Source organism: Chinchilla lanigera, unplaced genomic scaffold, assembly GCF_000276665.1.
Source record: "Chinchilla lanigera isolate Chin_1 unplaced genomic scaffold, ChiLan1.0 scaffold00149, whole genome shotgun sequence".
Taxonomy (NCBI): domain Eukaryota; kingdom Metazoa; phylum Chordata; class Mammalia; order Rodentia; family Chinchillidae; genus Chinchilla; species Chinchilla lanigera.
Window position 1 is genome coordinate 963,197 of NW_004955550.1, and position 24,167 is coordinate 987,363.

The window sequence follows — 24,167 nt, forward strand, 5'->3', positions numbered from 1 at the left end:
GCAAATGGGACTCCTAGAGCAAAGGGAAGGGTCCAGGAGCTTCAGGAAGCCACAGCCAGAGACACCACGTTGAGGGAAGATCATGGCTTGGAAACAGATCCCAGAAGATCCAGGTGAAGGAAGGTGTGCCTAGCTAGTCATCCAGGGCCAGCAAGCCCTGGAAGGGAGACAGTGTTGAGACACATAGGGGCCTGGAGGCTGGGAGGTGAGGTTGGAGCTCCCAGGAGGAAATGAAGTAGGACCATGGGGTTGGAACTCTGCCATATTCATGCTATGGCATAGTGATGGCTTAGCCTAGCTAAGAAAAATTTTAAAAATAAAAAATCTTCTCCTTACTGAGAAAGTCTCATGTTCATATGCCAGTCCAACAATCTTCTGACCACAGGATTCTCTGTGAAGAGATCTTTTATCTGTATCGGGTTCATATACCCCTTAGTTATTGCAGACTGATGAGGTCCATAATCTCCCCAATAAGTGTACGGCAAAGGTTAAATAAAAAGAGGCAAATAGAGAACAATTTCATGACTCCCAGAGGAACAAAGTCCTCTCATAGAATTGGAGATTCTCTCAGAGCTAAGACCAAGACCTTCTCTGGGTGGCCCATATTCATTTAGTTATCAAAACAAGGGAGGGAAGTACTCAAGAAGGGGAACCTGGGGCTGGGGATTTAGCTGAACGGCACACTGCCTGCCTGGCAAGGGCAACATCATGAGTTCAATTCCTGGTACTGGAAGAAAAACAAAAAAAAAAGAAGGGGAACCACTCAAAGACTATTGCAAGTAAGGTATTAAATTAATCCTCCCAGAAATGCGAAGCCTGAGGCGATAGTCTTTATCTAGTTGAGATTGGATGTCCTTGGCTGGGATCTTGTTTTATCCTTTGAGGCTTTCCAGCTTCATTTGCTGTTACAGGCTTTAGCAGCGATTAGTGATTCACAGAGATTCACTTACTATGAGACCACCACCCATCTCCAGACAAGGAGATTAGGCCTTGACAAACTCACAAGTAAACATGAAAAGCCAATTGGTTAGTGTAAATCCTGCTCAGGGCTGCTTTGTAGTGATCTCCATCACATATGGACCAGATCCTTGTGAACGCATTAGTCTCACCCTATTTTTGGGTGACCTACTGTTCCCAGATATTTATCTCCTTTCAGAAGATATAGAAACTTGCGAGTATAACTGTGAAGACAGTGACTCTGAAGGAGGTAAAACAGGCACTGTGGCAACCAGGAAACCTGTATGCATGAGCCAAAGCAGACAAATTTCACTACAAGTAGTGCCTTGGTTGTTGGGTACATTTTCAGGGTAGAGTGTGTCACTGAGATACTTTGACAAGAAGCAAGTGTAAAGTGGCCTGTGATTTTATTCACCTGCAAGGAAAATGGCTGGAGACTGACAGGTGACAGTGGAGGTATTATATGTACAGAGAGGCAGGTCATGGTGCGCAATAAATCTCCACTGGGAAGGGTGAGTGTCCATGGCTGTGGTTTTCGGGGCATGAAGGAAATCTTTATTAGAGGATGTTAAGTGAAATTTGTTAACTGGAACCAGGTTAAAATGGGGAATAAAAATTCTAGCCCTAGGGAAACAAAGATGGGGAAAGAATTCTTCTGGGACCTTGCTCCAGAAGCTGGACTGGGACAAATGTCAGAGGACTGGGTTGTCTGGAGGACTGAAAAGGTAGCTGTCATACCAAGGATAAAGAATAATTAAAGGCATCAGTAAAAAAAAAAAAAGAAAGAAAGAAACAGAGAAACAAAATGAGAACATTCATGGTCTCCACTATACAAGAAGTGGTTGAAATAAAATTAGATCAGGAGTCCACAGATAGGAGTCAGCAGAAACCTTTGCTTCAAATCTTAACTGAATTAAAAGATTTATTTTGGGGTTCCTAAAAAAAAAAAAAATGTAATATCATTTGTAAATTTTAGAAGTTTTCAGCCTAAAGAGAAACACATAAACACATGATTTAATCATTCTTGCATATTTTAGTAGAGATATGTACAAATCCTATGACAATATTGAATGGTTTTGTCTTGTTGATTTCAGTGTATGACAGATATCAAAAAGATATCTAAAATTGTCATAGTCAAAAACTATAGCATCTTACATTGACTGCTATAATTAATTTCTTAAATCATTGTAAGTTCACTTTGGGGTCAAATGTTCTGAGATACATGTTGAAAAATACTAATTCTAAGATGATTATAAAAGAAAACAACAGGTAATGTTTAAATCCAACTCTAGGGGTTGACTCAATCTGTAGACTAGAAGGCAATACAACCATGGAATTGATGAGGTACTGTTATATTTTTGACAAGGAAAAACAACTAAAATATAGTAAATGTAAAAATAGATTATAATACAATATTTTTGGAAAAAGTTTTAAAATTTTGCTTTGAGATCTGGGATTATTTTTATTTTACTTATTTTTTATGTTTTTAATTATAAAAACATTTTGTTAAGGAATTTCTAAACACTATACCATTAACAAATTTAAATAACAAGACAGCCTTTTAGTTTACTTGAAATGTGATGAATCTGGTAAATGTTTTTGTTGTTTTCTGCTTGTTTATTTGTTGGTTGGTTGGTTGGTTGGTTTGTTGATTTTTTGAGACAAAGTCTCTATGTAGTCCAAGCCAGCTTTAAACTCATGGTGATCCTCCTACATTAGCCTCCCAAGTGCTGGGACTACAGATATATGAATCACTTAATGTTAATAAATCTCATATTTGGAGAGGGGTTACTGTTTATTTTTAACATACATGTTTCATGTATCATCAAAACTAAAAATATTGTTTCTATTCAGCAAGCATTGAATTTCAGTGGCAGTGAGAGCCATGTTATACTTGTTTGTCTCTTGGACTTGTGATAACTGACCTTACTAAACGATTTTTTAGATTCTGAGTTCCTTGAACATGGGCAGTTGGGACTGAAATTGAACATGTTAGAATCTGTCACCTGAGATATATAAATAAAATAAAAATGCATCCTTGCAGTAGAGCAATATATTGTGAAACAAGTTGTTTATTTCAATGAGATATTTATGATAAATAAAATAAAATGCTGTATTTGTTTTAAGGTAGTGGAGATTTAGTTGGCAAGTTATGGGAGTTTAAATTAAAAGTACTAAATAGATTCAAGGAATATTGTGAGGTAGCTATTAACTCTGTACTCTCCAGAAAAACATTACTATGCCTTCCCTCTTGATTTCTATGTTGATACTTACAAATCATGAAAATGTATAAGAGAAAGTTATTCGGATCGGAACAACTCAGGGCACGATACAATTTCAGTAGAGCACATCTGAAAAATATGCCAAGTGCTTTCTACACTCAGTAGCAGAAAAAGTAATTATCCCATTCCTAATCTGCATTAAAAGCAACTCAATCTAAAAGCAGTCTATTCAAAATAAATGTGGTAACAGAGGAAAAAAAATAAAAGAAAACTCAAGTGAGGAGAAATAGAAGCTGATGAGTACTTTACTGCTTTTCATTTCCTTCTTGGTATTTTAAATCTGCAAAGAGAAGTTTCATTTAAATCTCACCCATTGTTTAAAAAAATACAACTAATGTAAAAATTCTAATGTTATGGACCTAATTTTATTGAAATTTGGAACCATTGTGATTGTTGGTTGTTGCTTTTTACTAAGAGTCCTAAATCAATGGATAGATTATAACAAACTAATTCCCAAATAGCCAACATAATGGGTGTCAGTAGTAAGTTTCCCCCAAGTTTTTCAAGAAACAAAATGGCAGCTAAAGTGTTTTCTGTCTTTCCTACAGCCCTGGGATTTATGAACAATTCAAAGACAAGTACTATGACCAAGTTTGTCCTCCTTGGCTTCCCTGGTCGTCAGGAGATGCAAAGTTTGCTCTTCTCAGTTTTCTTTGGGGTCTATGTATTTGCCATGATGGGAAATGGCACAATTGTCTGCACAGTGAGCTCAGACAAATGCCTCTGTATGCCAATGTATATTCATCTAGGAAACTTCTTTGTACATCCCCTCTATTGTACCCAGTATGCTAGGCAGTTTAGATGTGCAGTAATTGAGGTAACATTTGTACACATGGGAATTTATGATAGTCCAAAAACTTTAAAAGCTAATAAAGAGTTAATACCTAATTTGCACAAAAGTTCGAAAGTGAACAGGTGGTAAAATTATGTAGAACTTTTAAACCACAGTAAGAACTTTTAAAAATTCTACATTATAATTATGGTTGTATGGATTTATGGGGTAAAAAGTGATGTCATGGTTCATCAATACAATGTAGGATAATTAAATCAATCTAATTGAAAGGTCACCTCAATATTTATATTTCTTTGATTAGAACACTTGGAATTTATTCTCTTATCAACTCTGAAATGTATGGTACATGATTCTGTTTACTATATTCCCTCTGCTACACTGAAAGAAGAAAGCAATACCTCCTGTCTGATTGAGGCTTTGTTCTCTGACCACCATCCCTCGACTCTCTTTACCCTCATAGCCTCTAGTAACCACTGTTCTCTGCCTCTCTGCACTCAATTATTTTACATTCTGCATAGAAGTAAGAACATGCATTACTTAATCTGTACCAGGGTTACTGCACCTGGCAAAATGTTCTCCAACCCCACCCATGTCATCACAAACACCACATACCACATTTTCTGTATCTGTTCATCCGTTGGTGATCAGCCAAGCTGTTCCTTAACTTGGCTGTTCTGGATTATGGAGCTGTGAATATGGGAGCAGATATCTCTTACACACACTGATCTAATCTTCTGAGTAAATGCCCAGAAGAGAGCTTGCAGGATCAGATGGTAACTCTATCTTTAATGCCCTCAGGTGCTCCTGCACAGTTTTCTACAGTGGTTTTTCTAATTTACATGCCAGTACAATGTGCAGGGGTCTCTTTTCCTCAACGCTTTTGCCAAACTTTTTATGTATTTGACTTTCTGATAACAGCCACTCTCACAAATAAGTGGATTCCACTGTGGTTATAAAGTGCATTTCTCTAATAATTATTGAAGCTGAGCATTTTTTTGTATCTGTTAGGTATATATTTTGTCTATGAAAAATAGCTCCTCGGGTCCCTTTGTCCATTTTTAAATTGGATTATTGGGTTATTTGTGTTTCTTAACTCAATAATAACCCTTAACATGAAGGTTATTATTATTATATTGTGTAGACACTCTAATATGCAATAGATACCAGAACTATTTCTCCTAACTGTAACTTAATACCCATTAATCAATGGCTCTCCATCCCGTCTTCCCTCTTACTCTCCCCAGTCTCTGATAATTACCATTCCACTTTAACTTCAATGAGATTAACTCTTTAGATTCCACATATGAATGCAATCATGCAGGCCCTACTTTTTGTCCTGGCATCTTTAACTTAGCATAACAACCTATTGTCATCCATCCATGTTGCCTCAAATGACAAGATTTCATCTTTTGAAATTCCTGGGTGGTTTTCCACTATGTATATATGCCACAAATTCTTTATCCATTCATCAGTTGATGGGCCTTTAGATTGTTTCCATTTCTTGGCTATTGTGAAAGTGCTGCAATGAACACAATAGAGCAGATGTGTTTTCAAAGTATAGTAATAACTTCATTTCTTTTGGGTATATGCCCACTAGTGGGATTGCTGTATTATATAGCAGTTTTATTTTTAATTTTTGGAGGAGCCTCCATATTGCTTTCCTTTTTTTTTTTTGGTTTTTGGTTTTTCTCCAGTACCGGGAACCGAACTCACAACCTTGTGCTTGCCAGGCAGGCGCTTTGCCACTGAGCTAAATCCCCAGCCCCCATATTGCTTTCCATAGTAGCTATACCCATTTATATTCCCATCAAGAGTGTATTGGGTTCCTCCTATACATAAACATGGAATATGTCTCCATTTTTGTGTCCTCTTTAATAGCATTCAATCATATTTTATAACTTTCATTGCAGAAATCTTTCACCTCCTGGATTAATTATTATTGGCATATGCAATGCTACTAATTGTTATATATTGATTTATATTCTGTCAAGTTTCCTGAATTCGTTTATTAGCTCCAATAGATTTTGGGGGTGTGGGGAGGTTATTTTTGTTCTTTTGTTTTTTGGGGTCTTTTTGGGTTTTTGGGGTTTTGTTTTGCTTTGATTTTCTGGTACCGGGAATCGAACTCATGACCTCACACTTGCCAGGCAGGCGCTATGCCACCAAGCTAAATCCCCAGCCCTTGTTCTTTTGTTTTTGTTCAGCTGGTTAGTTTTGTTTTTTTGAGGTAGGGTCATGCTATGTAGTCCAGGCAGCCCTTAAACACACTATGCAGTCCAGGCTGGCCTTGAACTCATGGTAAAACTCCTGCCTCAGCCTCCCAAGTGCTGGGATTACCAGAATATGCTACTATGCCAAGTCTCTCTAGTAGATTTTATTATTTTTATTTTTATATTTAATTTTATGAGTCCAGAGAAGAATATATTGCAATACATGAAAATTATATGAAATTCAACTGATCAGTAATACTTTTTAAATGCAGCTATACTCATGTGTTTTGTTGCTTTCACACTGCTACAATAGAGTTGAGTAGTTGTGACAGAGACCATATGGCCTGCAGGGCCTGAATTACTCACTATCTGTTCTTTATAGAGAGGTTTGTCAGTCCTTTCTTTAGAACATCCAAGTAAAAATATCCAATAGACATTTAGAATTTAAACTTTGGAAATATCCACACCAAGTAATAGTTTCAATTGCAGCAGCTGATGAAGTCAAGGAAGATACTAGAGAGAAGAGGTTGGCAAAAGCACCTAGTCAAAGTCTTTTTCTGATAAGGTGGTAGAGAAAACTCCCTGAAGGAGACAGAGAAGGTAAAGCAGGAGTGTGTCTCCCAAAGGCCAAACAGGTAGTGAAAGCAGACATTTCTGAGATATGAGATAAATCTAATAATGAAAAGCTAGGTCATTGGATATGGTAGTTAGAAATCATTGGTGGCCTGTAAGAAAGCAATTTCTGTGACATAATGGGGACACTGGCCAGTTTTCAAGAGGTCCAGGAGTGAGCAGGGTTAGCCTAGAAAGGAAACAGAAGCTAATAATTTGAAGGAGTTGCAAAGAAAATTGAATTCTCCTTGCTTGTTTTTCTGTTATTTATTATAGGAGGTATTAGACCTTACAGAAGCATTCCAGAGATGGAAATGAAAGTATGGGGAAAAGGTTGGCAGGATGACTAAGCTGAATATAGGAGGGATACGGATCCCTCTGAACACTAAAGAGGAAGGAAAAGGGCGATATGCGATGAAAACTTGTGGGGTTACAGAGAAGGGCGTAATGACAGAAAGTGGCAGGACTGTCAAGGAACAATGGCGCTGAGACTGTGCTGGGGCACACAGGAGGGTTAGCCAGGAGGCTTAGCAAATGCCCGTCCTTTGTGAAGATGTATGTCATCCTATGGATCATCTGAAATGACTGCTGAGGAAAAGCATTGGAAATAATGATCAACTTTTCCCAAAATTTAGTAGTTTAGGTATACAGATAGGGAAAAAAAGTTGAGATGGTAGGGGCTGGAATTAACACAGAAGACTAAAGAAAAGTTGAAGGGTAGAGTGAATATTTTTAAAGGCTGTTGAAATAACTTGTCCTGAAGTCCAGACTTGGCAGTGGAGATATTAGGAAAAAGACTAAAAAAATCAAATGAGACCAAAGTGTTATTTTTATAAGAAAGCACAGAAGTTAGAATCAAGGAAGGTAAAACCAGGAAGAGAACTTCTGACATCACCATCACATTTAAAGCCTTGGGATATTGATGTCATAAGGTACAAGACCATTCTGGCAGGTACCGTGTGGATCTCAGGAACACCTGAGAGTGTGGCTCTGGGAACGTTGGCTGGATCCTGGAAGGCCCTCATTCCTCAGGGAGGGTCCTTGCTCCTTTGATGGCTCCAAGAGTCCTCATCCCCTCCAGTGCTGGGATTGCAGGCACGCACCACACTCAGCTCAGGCTTCATTTCAAAAGATGAGACACTGTAGCGTTGGTGTTCTCTAGTTCCTCTTCCAGCCAGGTGCCTTCTTAACAGCACACTTAGCTATGAACTCACAATGGATGAACCCTCTTGTCTTGGTTACTTTTCTCTCGTTGTTGCACAGTGTGGTCGTGCACGTCTGTAATCCCAGCACTCAGGAGGCTGAAGTAGGAGGACTGCTTCGAGTTTAGGGCAGCCTGGGCTACAGTGTGAGTTCAAGGCCAGCCTGAACAGCATCGTGAGATCCTGTCTCTCAGAAGGCCCGCAAACTGCTATCACCGGGGTTCACGTGTGAGCCCTCCTTGCGAATGCCCTGAGCCGAGTGAGGTACTGGAGCGGGCGCTCCATGAGCTGCTGGTACCGCGGTTCAGGTTTGGCCTTTACTTGCGCCCTGGCCTCCTGGAGGTCACAGACACAGGCAGTCTGTGATCGCTGTTGGTGCGGCCCGCGTCTGCCTCCTGTGCGCCTCCTGAACCGACTTCTCTAGTAGATTTTATTGGAGTCTTTGAGTTTGTCTAAACTTTAAGGTCACATCATCTGCAAATGGCGACAAGTTAACTTCCTCTTTTCTTATTTAGATGTCCTTTATTTCTTTCCCTTGCCTTACTGCTCTGCCTAGGTCTTCAAGCACTGTCTGGAATAAAAGTGGGGAGCAGAGGGGAGACTAAAGTAGGAGGAACACACACTCTACTCCCCCTGAGCTGCATAGCAAATTTGAGACCAGCCTACAATAAACATTGAGAACCTCTCTCAAAAAAACAAAATACAAAAAGCAAAAATAAACAAGCAGTGAAAGGAGGCCTTCTTGTCATGTTCCAGATATTAAAAAGAAATTTCTCATTTTTCTCCCATTCAGTATTATGTCAGCTGTTGGTTTATTACATATGGGCTTCTTTATGTTGAGGTACTCTCTTATATTTTTATATTTAAACCAAAACAAACTTGTAATCTGTGGAACTTAACCTGGTTCTTTTCCCCCTCACCTGTATGTACTGTACTGTGTTTAACAGCCTGACACACAGTAGGTATATAATAAATGCTTGTCAATTACATACATTTTAAAAAGAATAAAACAAGTATATTATCTAAAGAGGTCACACATGCACACAAGCATGCACACTTACATGCGTGCACACACGCACACACACAGATACACATATACTTTTTCTCTCTCCTCTGCCTCCACTTACTTCCCCTGAATAGCTTAGTTTCTTTGAGGATATAGCCACCTAAAGGAAAGCTTTCCTGACCCTCTTAGATATGTGTCCCGGCCCTTACATCAGGACTCATCAAACCACTGGGGAAAACCCTAACAGACAAAGACAGAACTAAATGCGTGCAGAGGTGCAGGTGCAGGAAAGGAAGCAGGATCTCCAAACAAACACACTGGGGAACTATGGATCCTATTCAGGAGAGATTTGTAAACTCTTAATAGTCAATGGTTTGAAAAACATTTTTCATTTCATTCAAGATGCAAGTCTCTGAAGGCACAAACACTCTCCATCCCTGACTCAGCTTTTGGGCTTCACTCACATCTGCACCTTGAGAGCCAAAAATGCCATCAGGTAGGTAAGAAAGTGCAGTGAACAGCACTGCTGCTCCACATCTTGCTATCAGACACCAAGAACAGGAGGTTCCCCCATAAATCCCTTAATTTTTTTCCTCTGTTCTTTGTAGGAGCAGTGCTTTAGATTCCTTACTAGTCATCTCCCAACACACTTTTAAAGAGGACCTGAGATGATACAGCATACTCACATCAAGAGCGCACCCAAATATCACAGGGTTCTCACAATACAACTTAGGGTAAATGATGCTCACATGACTTGGCCATTGGGGTGGGGGATTAAATTCCCATCAGAATGTAGTCTAAATCTTGTACTGCATTGCAACATTGCTTAGTGAAATTTTGGTTGGTGGGGTGCCTCTCAGCGGGAGCAAGTTAAGCAAGTTGTTATTTTTTCAGAGTTGTTGGCAAGTGACAAAGCGCTGGTGCAAACTGAGGAAGAAGTAAGACAATGGCTCTGTTTTCCTTCAGATTTACTTACACCTCAGAAACATAAATTCTAAGGAACTTCTGCATTTACAACTGAAAAAGGGCTCTTCCCTGGGCAAGTGGCTTAAATTTCTGCACGTGGCTGGAGTTAGGGGGGCCTGACCCCCTTGTCAGCTATGCAGAGTGGATTTTCCAGGTTCTCTGTCCTCCTCTTCTCTCCAGCTGAACATTTATATGCAAATCCCTTAAAGTGAACTGAAACACAAGCAAGGTGAATTTAAATTCACTAATTGAGACATCAGTAGATGTGTTTTAGAAGTGTAGGCGATAGGAAGGGTGCAGTGGGATTTCAAATTATCTGTGAAGCTTACTTATCTTTTTCTTCCCTATATTCCATAGATAAGTAAAATTTCACCTTAGCACAAATGTCAACAAGCTCTTGGAAGTTATGAAGTAAAGTAAATACTGACATGGGAATCAAGGCTTAAAAGGTTGGGTTCCAGATCACATACCATGAATTATAATTATCATCTCGGTGCCAAAAACTTCTTGAAGTGTGAATAGGGTAAATTAACTCATGATTCAAATTTTGAGAAGCCCAAAATATCTATTTCTATGCCAAATAAAATACTACATGCTACCTGCTCTACGTAGATTTACTTAGGTTAGTCATAATAAAGAGTAATTTTTTGGTCCATAACATAGAGCAAAACATACAGCTCCAGGAACTGTCCAAGCATACCTCTGTCAGCTATATTGGCATACTGGGTGGTTTCAATGTAGCTAAGTTGAAAAGCAGAGGAAATTTACTTTTCATTTTTATTAATGTGCTCCAGAATTTAGCACACTGCTAGAAATGTAACACACAGTGACTAAACATTTATTAAATACTAAATAAAGTATTAAAATTAACACTGATGCTTTCTATTGCAAGCCCATTAACTTTGGTTTTAAACAAAGCATGATTGCTCAAGATCTGATAAATCTAAATATAGATAAATTTTGGCACATACTGTCATCATAATTACAATTCAATGTGTTAAATCACTTTGAGAAAATGTACATTTTCACAAAAGTCACACTTATTAGAGAAATATTTTGTTATTCTAAAAATATTGTTCATACAAATATCCAAAGTTATCTTGTTAGTAAAATATCTATCATTCTGAGTTTGCTCCAGGTTGGATGAAGTACTAAGCAGACAACTCGCTTTCTGCAGAGTGTGTGAATGGCATAAAGATGGAATTTTGTAAGTATATTAAGGGAGATATGAGTAAATACTATCGTCAACATACTGTTAAATTTAAAGTATTGATGGTTACCAGGGTATTCTGGTGCACACCTGCAGTCTCACAACTCTTGAAGCTGAGGCAGGAGGATCACTGCAAGAAGAATCACTACGTAGCCTGGTCTACATGGTGAGTTCAAGGCCAGCATGAACTATATAGCAAGACCCTGTCTCAGAACAAAACAAAACAACAAAAAATAAAGTAAAATATTGATGATAGCTTATCAGTTAAATATCCTGAACTTTATGGAGGAAGCTTCAAGACATAGAAATATGACTGGACCAGTAGCTTCAAAAAGATCATTAACAAATAAGCAGCAATTTTATCAATAAATCATCACAAGTGAGCTCAGGACTTCAGGCTTAATCAGCAAAATTCATCAACTTGACAGAGAGGAAATGAATAAATTTATTTTATAAACCAGCAACTTCAAACTAAAAACATTTTGTTTAAAAAAATTCTTTTTACTGATTTTTTTTATTTCCAACCCATAGTCTGAACTCTTAAGTTCTTTGTAAACTAGTATATACTCAGGAACCTTGGTATTATGGGTTGGAACTGGCCTGGGTCCTGGGCAGAGGAAACTTAACTAAATCACAATGAACATGTAAGGGCGACCTCATTTCTAGATACTGTACTGCCAAATTCAGATTCTGTTAACCTTGTTAAGAATTTCTGAGAGGACTATTTTTAAAAATATGGAACTATTTTTTCTGTAATACAAATAGAACCATGACTCTTAAATATACAAACATTTGCCTGGTCTCAACTCCTGAGTCAACAAATAATAAGCCATTATGTAGACTACAGAGACCAAATCTTTTTGGTCTCTGTACGTACTAGTGTGATCCTTTTATTCCTTATTTAATTTATATGAAAGCAAGATGATGAAGGGAAATTATAGGCTTATTGCTAGCAAAACTGAACACACATGAGTCTCAACACTAGAAAAACTGACTTAACCAGCAGCAACTTGCCTCAAGAATAAAGCCATATGCTACCTGCCAAAGACTGAAAATAGACCCACGTCTATCACCATGCACCAAACTCAAGTAAAAATGGTTCACAGATCTCAATATTAAAACAGAAACACTAAATCTATTGGAAGAGAAAGTAGGTAAAAATCTTGAAGACATAGGTGTAAGCAGAGAGTTCATGAATAAAAACCAAATTGCATGTGAAACACTTGAAAGAATCAGCAACTGGGATCTCATCCTACTGAAAAGTTTCTGCACATCTAAAGAAATCACCAGCAGAGTCAAAAGAAAACCCACAAACTTGGAAAAAATTTTAGCTGATTGTCCCTCAGACAAAGGGCTTCTGTCTAGAACATAGAAAGAATTTTAAAATATCAGCCCCCCCAAATTCAAAGACCCAATCCAAAAATGGGTAGCTGAGATGAATACACACTTCTCAGATAAGGAAATACAAATGGCACACAAATACATGAGAAAATGTTCAACATCATTACTCATTTGAGAAATGCAAATTAAAACAACACTGAGATTCCACCTTACTTATTCTTATTAGTAAGAATGGCTAGCATTAAGAAATCAACCAATAACAAATGTTGGCAAGGCTGTGCAGAAATAGGAACCTTTCTCCACTGCTGGTGGGAATGCAGACTGGTGAAACCACTGTGGAAATCAGTTTGGAGATTCCTCAGACAACTAGATCTAGAGGTCCCATTCAACCCAGCTATTCCCCTGCTGGGTATTTTTCCAAAAGATCTCAAAACATCATATCACAGAGATATATGTGCACCTATGCTCATAGCAGCACAATTTGTGATTGCTAAATTGTGGAAGCAGCACAAATGTCCATCCATCAAGGATTGGATAAGAAAATTGTGGTACTTTTATATAATGGAATATTATTCAGCTATAAAGAAAGATCAACTCGAGGACTTTATAGGTAAACGGTCACAACTAGAAACCATACTCATAAGTGAAATAAATCAGACCTGCATGTGTAAGCATCACATTGTTTCACTAGTGTAAAACCTGAAAGAGTTAATTTAAAGTAGGAGGTATGATAGACATTGTGAAATGATAGGAAAACACTCAAGGGTAAAAGGCAACTGAGATGTGGGGAAAAAAAGAAGGGAAAGAAGGAGAAATTTTGTATGTATGTATATACAGGATAGTTAACATAGTTGATCGACTGTCTTCTGTTTCTTTGCTGAAAGAAACTGTCAATGAGTCCTTGATTGATCAGTATTGCATGTCTCTATCTGTTTTCATGAGAAACCACTTTGAAGATATCAATATATAATACAACAAGCATTGTTAATTTCCTACCACTTTGTAACTCTGTATTGTCCGTGCCATTCTTTTGCTATTTTGTAAATGGTTGTCTGTCTGGTAATGTTTTCTTCCTTTTATTTTTAAAATAAAAAATTAAAAAAAAATAAAGCCATAATATATACTACAGTTTGGGGCACCGAAAGGAGATGGGAAAAGCCACAGAAAACTGTGGCCTACACAATATCTCATGTACGGGCATGACACCTACCCACCACCACCATACTGCAAGAGGAATTAGACTTATTTGTGTACTTTCAACAAGACTGAAATTCATCTAGTGACCTTAAAGTGCCAGGATCAAGCTGTAGAAGGAAGAAAAAAGAAAAAAAATTTTCAAAATAAAGAAATCCTTCAGTGTGAGTAGAACTCCCAGAAAGCATAATCAAAAGAAAAGTATATAGGTAATTTACAAGCAATTTACAAGTTTCTAGGTGTTCTATGTTACCTCCCTAAGACTAGCAAAAATAGAGCTGTTAAGACTTCCACCCACAAATCCATTCTTGTCTACTTTTTACTGGATACATGTAGATAGATGTAGAGTTTTTATTGGAGAGACATAAACACAGATGATGTAGATATGAATCCTGACTAAGAAAGTAACTGAGCAGATATTTTTCTTTGATTCATACTCAATGTTTGCTTTAAAGTGAAAGGATGGGTCCAAAGTTTATACTTGCATGTAGAATATTCAAGGGAAAATGACTTTATCATTTAGGACAAAACATTACTCTGCTCAGGATTAAAGTAACATCTGAAATTAAATACAATTTAGTCCAAATAGAACCCAGAATATGACAGAATGTCTAGAAGTTAATGGCTTTGCACATACATTTAAGTGAACTCTTTAAATCTCTCTTCTCATCTACAAAAGAGAAATATTAGCTTTCTAATCTGTAAAAAAAAAAAGTATACTTCCTTCCTGCTTAAGGGTCATTAGGAAAGTGAATGAGATGCTGTAAAAATATCTAGATAATCTAAAAATATCTAGAATATCTAGAATCTCCCAGCATATATTAGCAAAACTCACATGTTCACTGTTGTTCATTTCTTGTTTGTTTCTCTTTTTCTAACAGCTTTGGGACCCCAGAACAAAACAAGGCATCTTGTGAATGAGTTTATCCTCCTGGGTTTCCATGGTCAAAGAAAGATTCAGAGCTTGTTCTTCTCGTTAATTCTGGTTCTGTATCTCCTGACCCTCCTGGGGAATGGAGCTATCGTCTGTGCAGTGAAATGGGACAGGAGGCTCCACATACCTATGTACATCCTCTTGGGAAACTTTGCCTTTTTAGAGATCTGGTATGTTTCCTCCACTGTCCCAAACATGCTGGTCAATATCCTCTCTGAGACTAAGGCCATTTCCTTCTCTGGCTGCTTCCTCCAATTCTACTTCTTTTTTTCACTGGGTACAACAGAGTGTTTCTTCTTATCAGTTATGGCTTATGACCGGTACCTGGCCATCTGCTGCCCACTACGCTACCCCTCCATCATGACTAGGAAACTCTGTGTGAGCCTGATCTGTGTGTGTTGGGTGAGTGGGTTTCTCTGCTATCCAGTCCCCATTGTCCTCATCTCCCAACTTCCCTTCTGTGGACCAAACATCATTGACCACATTGTATGTGACCCAGGCCCACTGTTTGCACTGTCCTGTGTCCCTGCTCCTTCCACAGAGCTCATTTGTTACACCTTCAACTCAGTGATCATCTTTGGGCCCTTCCTCTCCATCTTGGGATCCTACACTTTAGTACTCAGAGCTGTGCTTAGAGTTCCCTCTGGTGCTGGCCGAATGAAAGCTTTCTCCACTTGTGGGTCCCACATGATGGTGGTGTCCCTCTTCTACGGGACCCTTATGGCTATGTACGTGAGCCCCTCCTCAGGGAACCCAGCAGGAATGCAGAAGATTGTCACTCTGGTGTACTCGGCAGGGACTCCACTCTTAAATCCGTTTATCTATAGTCTCCGAAACAAAGACATGAAAGAGGCCCTAAAGAAAGTTCTGGGACTAACAATTACACAACATTGAGACAGTTCTGAAAGATAAATTGAATGACTGCCTTCTTTTTTGTGTTTTTTAACAGACAAAGTAGTAGTTTTTATTGTACAAATTAATAGGACTTAATGTCAAACTGCCATACATGTACAATCACGAATTGGTCATGTAAACCTTGGTTATGCCCTTCTACCTTCACCATCATGCTGTACCCACACTTCTAGTCCCTAGTAAACCCATATCTGCCTTCAGGCCAACTTTACTGTTTATTTTTCTTTATTAGTTTCACATAGCAAAAACATGCAATACTTAAGTCTCTGTATCTGGCTTATCTCACATACCATAGTGTCCTTCAGTCCCATCCATGTTACTGAAAATGACATGACTTCATTTTTCTTAGTGTCTCAATGATACTCCATTGTGTATATGTACATTTCCTCATCCATTCATCTGTTGATGAGCATCTAGGCTGATGCTGAATCTTTGTTACTGTGAATAGTGCCTCAATAAACACAGGTACACAAGGGTCTCTTTTGAATGCTGACTTCATTCTCTGTGGTTAGATACCCAGGAGTGGGAGAGTTGGATCCTAGATAGATATATTTTTAGTTTTTTGAGGAATCTCTATCCTGTTTTCCACATGATTGCACTATTTTACATACTAAACAGGTCACTTTTGATTTTAGCTCTTTATAATAACAGTAAAGAAGGGCTTCAGTAAGTGTGTTCCGGATGATACCTAGCTGGAGGGCAAAACTTATGTTTCATAGATTTTTAGCAGTTTAAGTTTGCTCACTGGCAATAATTCTCAATAAAATTATTTCAAAGATGCAGAACTGCACTGAGTAATCATATGATATTGAGATCTATAAAATCAGCAACATATGTACATACCAATGTGTATATATATATCCTTCTACCATGATATATATATATGCTAGTTTTAACATTAACTAGTAGAGGAAATCAAGTGCATTTGTACCTGAAACTTTTGGGGAGAATGAGATCTTTTAAATTCAAACATAAATATTCTTTAAGATAATTGGTCAAGAGGCCACCAGAAAAAAACACTTCATCAATGTATACCATCCATGTTTGAGGTTATCTTTCACTACAAAGTCAGACTATGCTTAGTACCTCTGTGCTTCATATCTCTATCGCAAAGATAAAGTAAAATTCTTCCTTCCCATCATTCAAAGCTCCATGCAGTCTTCTCTCCTAGTGACCCAACGTGTAATCATCGCGTTCATGAGGACACATCTTCTAATTTTGCCTCCAACACATTCACTCCCAATGGGATCTTTACTCATTTGCTTCCTGCCAAAAGCAGTGTGACTACCCCAATATCACACACAGTATGGAATAACAATGCCAAACATATTTTTGTCTGTGCACTGCAGTTTCCATCTCATTCTGAGATTAACATGTATGTCTCAGAGACCAAAGGGCAAACCAAAAATAATTATGCCAAAAACAAATTCCATTCTTGAACCCTCAGCCAGTGCTGAAGAGAAAAGGTCACCCTGTGGATCTCCAGCCTGCTCACACACAGGCACACTTACTTAGCTGTGACAATTCCCTGACATCACTGGGAGTGTGAGGAAGAGGAGCCCTGGTGAAAAGTGCTGAAATGCTTCAGTAAGTTTCCACCAGAGCATGTTTGGAAATGGTAGCAAGAAGTATAAGGTACTTGAGGATATTTCTCTGTACTTCAAGGTTTTACATTTTAAGAGTCAAAAACTATACTTTCTCTTCCATAGAATATGAAATTATCTAAGGAAAATTGGCTTTTAGGAAGCCATTTAATGAGAGGCTCTATGTACCCAATACACAAAATCACATATCCTGTTTGGAAAGCAACCTTAAGGAGAACATGCCTACCTCAAGCTCAGTTAATGTAGCACATTATTTTTAATAATCCCTATAGACCAATTTACTAAAATTATTAATGAAACCTCCAGGCAAAAGGAAAACGCCCTAAGGACAACAAAATTTTACTGGATTACTTGAACAGAGACCTGATGCTTCTCAAGACTGCCTAACATAACACATACGCTGGACTGACACATTGTCTCCACACAGTAAGAAACAGATCACTAGACTCTTGGGGTGCAAGAGAAGTGAAAGTAGCCATGCATGAAGCTCTCCAACAGAACCTCCTTCTTAGAACTGGAGAGAGATCTCTGTGACCTTCATGTGAATTCCCTCCTGGATGACCTAGGAAGGCTTTGTGGTTTTACAGATGTCTTCTCTGATGGACATTGCTATTATTATATATGACGGGTGGGTCTCTTCACTACTACATTTGTTCATTCAGTATGGTCAACAGACTGAGGATCAAAGAGCATCGTTCTTTCTTAAAGCTTATAACCAAAAGAAAAATGAACTTCGTCAGAGTGTTTAGATGACCATGGAATTCATATGCTCCCAAATCAGTGCACCAAATGTTATCAAAGTCATGAACAGCTCTTGCCCCTCTTGAGAACTTGCTGAGGTACCAGGAATATTATCATTTTGTAGAGAACTTAAGTACAGTAGTGTGGGAAAAACTTTACCTACAGAGATTGAAGCAAAGATAAAATTGAGGTTTTTTGTTTGTTTTATTGATTGTTTTGCCTTTGGTTATTTGTATCATTTGTTCTCTCAGTTTTACTCTGTTTACCCATTCTATTATTCATCTGCACTCTAAGACAAATGACAAAAAAGAAGACATTATAAAATCACATCAGAGTGTATGCAGACTAAGGTTCCCCATAGCACTTAATGGTGACTATTTTAGGAGCTGCTTTTTACAATTATGTAGAAATTTTCTGTGAAATTCATTTACCATGCTCTCTCTGAAACTACTGGTTTTCTGAATTTGCTGTTTTTAATGTCAAGAAAAGTAGTTTATAGCTCAAACATTTAAAGCTTCATCTTATGCATTTTATTTATTTACTTTGTAACTTTTTTAACTTTTTGTTTCACATTATTAGCACATATGTGTAATGCATTTTGGGCTGACAGACAGTAAGTTTAGAATTATTATTTCACTTGCTCCACTCCAAGGGAAAGTGCTGTTCTCTGCTCTCTAATCTTGTTTAGAAGACTTCCTGCTTGAGAAGACAGAGAGTGTATAGAATTCCTTGAAGAGGGACAATTTGTTAACGATGTCTCAAGAAAATGATCATCAACATGGATTAGTTTAGTTCTTATCATCAGCATCATAGCTTTAAAAGTTAAACTCATTAGCTTTCATCTTTCAGTTGCCTTTTGCTCACAGTTTCTTGTCAGGCAAAGTACAAAATGCTCTGACATAATCAGTTCCAAAGTAGGTTACATTGTTTCTAGATAAATTAATTCATAGTTCAATTCATGAATTTAGCTTATTGAGCCTTCAAGAGCTACATTTATCTTGTGTAATAAAATCTCAATAGCATAATTTTCTATTTTATTATGTTGAGTGAGTAATACAAACATCATTTCTATCAAAAACATGTTAAAATCAAATTATCTCCTTATCAAAAAAAGGTTAAAAATTATTAAAATTTTCCTGTGTATTAAAGTTATCATTGTGATTCTTTGAATTGTATTTGAGTCTTTAAAAAGCATCTTCTTGATGATAGTATTCTAAATTTAAAAAGAGCAAATTTTGAAATATAGGTCTACTTTTTCTGAGCCCTCTCTGATTTTCTTGTACCATGTGATTTTTTTTCTATTTTTTTTTTTATTGCTACATTTTGCAGTACACAGTGTTTATATTCCTTCTGTGGAGTTGGTACATGTACATAATACATCTTAATTCTTTCTTTTTTGTTCCTTCCCTTTTTTTTCTCCATCTCTTGACCCCCTTCCCCTTTCAGAAAGTTCTATTTCTCTACTTCCTGTGATCTATCTTTTATTTTGATCCTTATCTATAATTTCACTTTCTTGTGTAAGAGAAATCACTTGATATTTAAGCTTGTGTGTCTCATTCACTTAATGTTATGGTTTCAGGTGCACCCATTTTTCTACAAATGACTTGTTTATCCTTTTCTATGGTGAAATAGTACTCTATCATGTGTAAATACACCTTTTCTTTATCCATTTATCTGTTGATGGGCATAAATTCTGCATCCAAGTTGAAGCTGTTACAAGTTGTGCTGCTGTGAACGTGAATAAGTACATAGAACTTATTTTACAAGTTATAAAAGCTATAAACTTATTCTTACCTCTATTTTGAGATTTCTCTAATTTCACTAGTATTTTTTATTTTGTTTGTTTGTTTTGATTTGTTTTATCAGTGCTCAGAATCAAACCCAGGGCTTTGCACATGCTGGTTAAGTATCCTATTACTGAGTTAAATAAGATAAAATTTAATTCAGTTTAGTCTTCTACAATAGAAGAAAAAACCTAGAATGGATAAAATATCAGGGGAGTGGCAAACAGCATGTGCAGAATTCAGCAGGATTTATTCAAAATTTAGATTTATTAATTTAAAATTTAGATTTAAATAAATTTATATTTATTTAAGATTAATGCCTACAAGAGCCAAACTCCTTTCCCCAAGAAATCTTCAACTTGCTTTAGCAGCAAAGCAAATTATTTATTATCATCCATCTTTCATCTCTCCATAGGATGGGGACCATGAACAAGTCAGGGCTATCTACAGTGACTCACTTTGTCCTGTTGGGCTTTCCTGGTCCCTGGAACATACAGATTGTCCTTTTCTCAATGATCTTGTTGGTCTACATGTTAACTCTGACTGGGAACATGGCTATCATCTGTGCAGTGAGATGGGACTACCGACTCCGCACTCCTATGTACATGCTCCTGGCCAACTTCTCCTTCCTAGAAATCTGGTATGTAACGTGCACAGTTCCCAATATGCTGGTCAACGTCCTTTCCAAAACTAAGACGATATCCTTTGCAGGCTGCTTCACTCAGTCCTACTTCTTCTTCTCCTTGGGCACAACAGAATGCTTTTGCCTCTCTGTCATGGCTTATGATCGATACCTGGCCATCTGCCACCCACTGCACTACCCCACCATCATGACTAGCCAGCTCTGTGGTGTCTTGATGTGTCTTTGTTGGCTCATTGGTTTCCTTGGACACTCAATTCCAATTTTCTTCATTTCTCAACTACCTTTCTGTGGTCCCAATGTCATTGATCACTTTCTGTGTGATGTAGATCCATTGATGTCATTGTCCTGTGCCCCCACAGCCATAATAGAGCATGGATTCTATTCTGTGAGGTCTCTTATCATCATTATTACTATTTTGTACATCCTTGGATCCTATGCTCTGGTGCTCAGAGCTGTGCTTTTGGTTCCTTCTTCAGCTGGACGACGAAAGGCTTTCTCCACCTGTGGGTCACACTTGGTTGTGGTGTCTCTGTTCTATGGATGCATAATAGTGATGTATGTGAGTCCCAAATCTGGCAGCTCAGTCACTATGCACAAGATCATCACACTGATATACTCTGTGGTGACCCCAGCCTTAAACCCTTTCATCTACAGCCTACGCAACAAGGACATGAAATTTGCCCTCCGCCATGTTTTCTGTAAAATGGAAATTTTCCGAACCTCATGAGTAGGGTATGTGTAACTCAATGACTTCCCCCGAGTGAAAGACTAATCATAGCTATTATAGCTTTGATAAGCAAAGCAAAATTTATTATGTGTCTGATCATATTTTGATTACTTTCTAGTTTCAGAAAAGTGTTAAATTTTCATGTGTGTGTGTGTGTGTATGTGTATGTGCTTTGTGTTAGGATTTTTTTTCCCTTTATCATCAGAGACTATTAATTGTATGAAATTTGGTTTCAATACGATAATTTAGATCATGTGCATTTCTCTGATACCATGCTTTATACTTCCCTCTCTTTTATTGTTTCTCTTCCCTACTAATACTCTCTACTTTCATGTTCTCTTTTTTAGGTTTTACATATTAGGGAGAACATGTGATATTTGTCTTTGGGGTCTGACTTATTTCATTCAATGTGGCAATCTCCAATTCCATCTATTTTCTTTAAAATGACATTTTTCATCCTTGTGGCTGAATAATAAACCATAGTGTATATACACACAGTTTTTTCTCTGTTCATCTGTTGATTGGCTTGGCTATTATCAGTTCTGCTGCAATAAGCATGGGTATGTTGGAATCTCTATAGGATGCTGACTTTAATTCCATCAGTTATACACCAAAACCTGATATGGCTGAATAAAACCATGGCCATATTTTTTCCTATTTGATTTCCTCCATATTGGTTTCCATAGGGGCTGTACTAATTTACATTGTCACCAGAAATGTAGAATGGCTCTTTTTCCACAAAACCCTCACCAAAATTTGCTATTATTTGTAATTTTGATGATATCCATCATGATTGGGGTGATTTGGAATATCAATGTAATTTTGATTTGCATTTTCCTGATGTCTAAAGGTGTTGAATATTTTTATGTACTTAATTGGCCATTTGTATTTCTTCTCTTGAGAAGCACATATTCAATTCATTGACTCATTTATTCATTGGGCTGTTTAGATTTTTGGTAACAAATATTTTCAGTTCTTTGTATATTATACATAGTAATCCTCTCTCAGTAAAATAAGTGGCAAGGATTTTCTCCCATTTCTTAGGCAGTGTCTTCACTCTGTTGGTGGGTTTCTTGTTGAGCAAGAACTTTTTAATTTGAGGTTGTTTTAACTGATGATTCTTGCTTTTATTTCCTGTGCTATTGGACCTACTCAGAAAGTCTTTTTCTCTGTGTTTTTAAGTATCTGTGGGAGTATTTTTTTAGCAGTTTCAAAGTTTCAGGTCTTATATAGAGGTCCATTTTGAATTCATTTTTGTACAGGGAAAGATAAAGGACCCAGTTTCAGTGTTCTACAAATAGATATCCAGTTTACCCAATGCCATTGGTTAAAGAGGCTGTGTTTTCTCTGACATATCTTTCTGGCATATGAGTATAATTTCATGGATTTATTTATGTGTGCTGTACTATAATCCATTAGTCTATGTATCAAGTTTTGTTCTGGTACTCTGCTGTTTTTGTTCACCTTGCATTGTAATATAATTTGCTGTCAAGCACTGTCTTATTTACTTTTTTACTTTTCTTGCTGCTGAGACAAAATACCTGACACTGAAAGTTATGAAAGGAAAGATTTATTGTAACTCACAATTTGTAGGGGTTTCTGTTCATAGTTGGCTGGTTCCAAGCCAGGGTGGCATGGAAGAGGGGCATCACAGAGGCAAAAGAGTTCGTGATATGACAGGCAGAAAGCAATAAAACATCAAACTAGTGAAGCAGCAGCCTTCTTTCTATCATCCACACTACATGCCCTTAGGGCAGGTAGCACTCAAACACAGTGTAGGACACCCTTAATCCCAGCATTGCACCCTTAATCCAATCACATCCTTAAAAACAGTATTACATGCCCTAAATCCTGCCACCTCCTAAAAGCTCCACTTCTGACCACCTGGAAAACCCCAGACTAAGTATAGCTTCTCAGCGGACACTGAGGGGCAAACAGAAAAACAGGAAAACTAGGGACACTAGTGGCCTTTGCTGTGCAACCACTGAAGATGGAAACTGAGCTTTCTATATCTGGTAGCAATCATGACAAAACGAAGGATTAAAACACAATCCCAGAATTCCACTTCATTCAGAACAATTCCAGATGACATCCACATAGAAGAACTTGGTGAACACATACCTGACATAGCTGAAATTATTGCAATGCAAGTAAAGAAACAACTCCATAAGTCCATAGAAGAGATGAGACCAGAAAAAAATCTCTAAGGCAAAAAATGAAACAACAATAATAATGAAAGAACTGCTCAAAATGTCTGAAGAAGAAACACATAAGAAAATACAAGAACAAGGACAATGGACAGAAGCAATAAATGAAAAATTTAGAAAGAATTTAGAATGCATGAAACAGATTCAAAGAGACTGCCAGGAAAACAAAGCTTCCATTGACAGCTGCCAAAGCCGCTTGAATGAAGCTGAGATAGAATTTCAGACATTGAAGACAGCATGGCAGCTAGTAACTGTGAAAGAAAGAATCTCGTAAAATCAACAAGGATGCAGGAAAAATCAATTCAACAGCTGCAAGACGAGGCACAGGAGAATAATATATGACTTATAGGAGTCCATGAAACAGCAGGAGGCAACACAACTGACATAAAAAGATTGTTTGCAGAAATAATAGCAGAAAATTTCCCAACTATGAAAACAGAACCTGATATACAATAAATGAGGCATAGAGAACGCCAAACAACCACAGCCAAAATAAAACTATACCCAGACATATCATAGTCAAGTTCCCAGACCTCCAGAAAAAGAACAGAATACTAAAAGCTGCTAGAGAATAGAAACAGATTACCTGTAAAGGCAAGCCCATCAGAATCACTGCAGACTTCTCAGCACAAACCGGCCAATTGAGAAGGGCTTGGAGCAAAGTATTACAGGTCCTGAGACAGAACAGCTTCCAACCAAGACTGATGTACCCTGCCAAACTATCCCTCAAATACAATGGAGAAATAAAATATTTGCACAACAAAGAACAGCTGAAGAACTTCATGAGTGCCAAGCCAGCATTACAAAGGTTACTAAAAGATACTCTAGACAGAGAAAAATCT

The 24,167-nt window shown here is 37.6% G+C and overlaps 2 protein-coding genes across 2 annotated transcripts; both read left to right on the forward strand.

Moving 5' to 3' along the window:
- Positions 1–14,608: 14,608 nt before the first annotated feature.
- Positions 14,609–15,601, forward strand: LOC106147380 (olfactory receptor 11H6). Its single transcript, XM_013508550.1, has one exon. The coding sequence runs from the start codon at positions 14,609–14,611 to the stop codon at positions 15,599–15,601; it is 993 nt and encodes a 330-aa protein (XP_013364004.1).
- Positions 15,602–20,134: 4,533 nt separating this feature from the next.
- Positions 20,135–21,118, forward strand: LOC102018989 (olfactory receptor 11H7-like). The gene has a single exon (XM_005412041.1). It carries the CDS (start codon positions 20,165–20,167, stop codon positions 21,116–21,118), a length of 954 nt encoding a protein of 317 aa, XP_005412098.1. The 5' UTR covers positions 20,135–20,164.
- Positions 21,119–24,167: the final 3,049 nt, after the last annotated feature.

Excerpts from the sequence above, each read along its gene's own strand:
- LOC106147380 (XM_013508550.1), top strand. The coding sequence starts at position 14,609 with ATGTTCACTGTTGTTCATTTCTTGTTTGTTTCTCTTTTTCTAACAGCT.
- LOC102018989 (XM_005412041.1), top strand. The coding sequence starts at position 20,165 with ATGGGGACCATGAACAAGTCAGGGCTATCTACAGTGACTCACTTTGTC.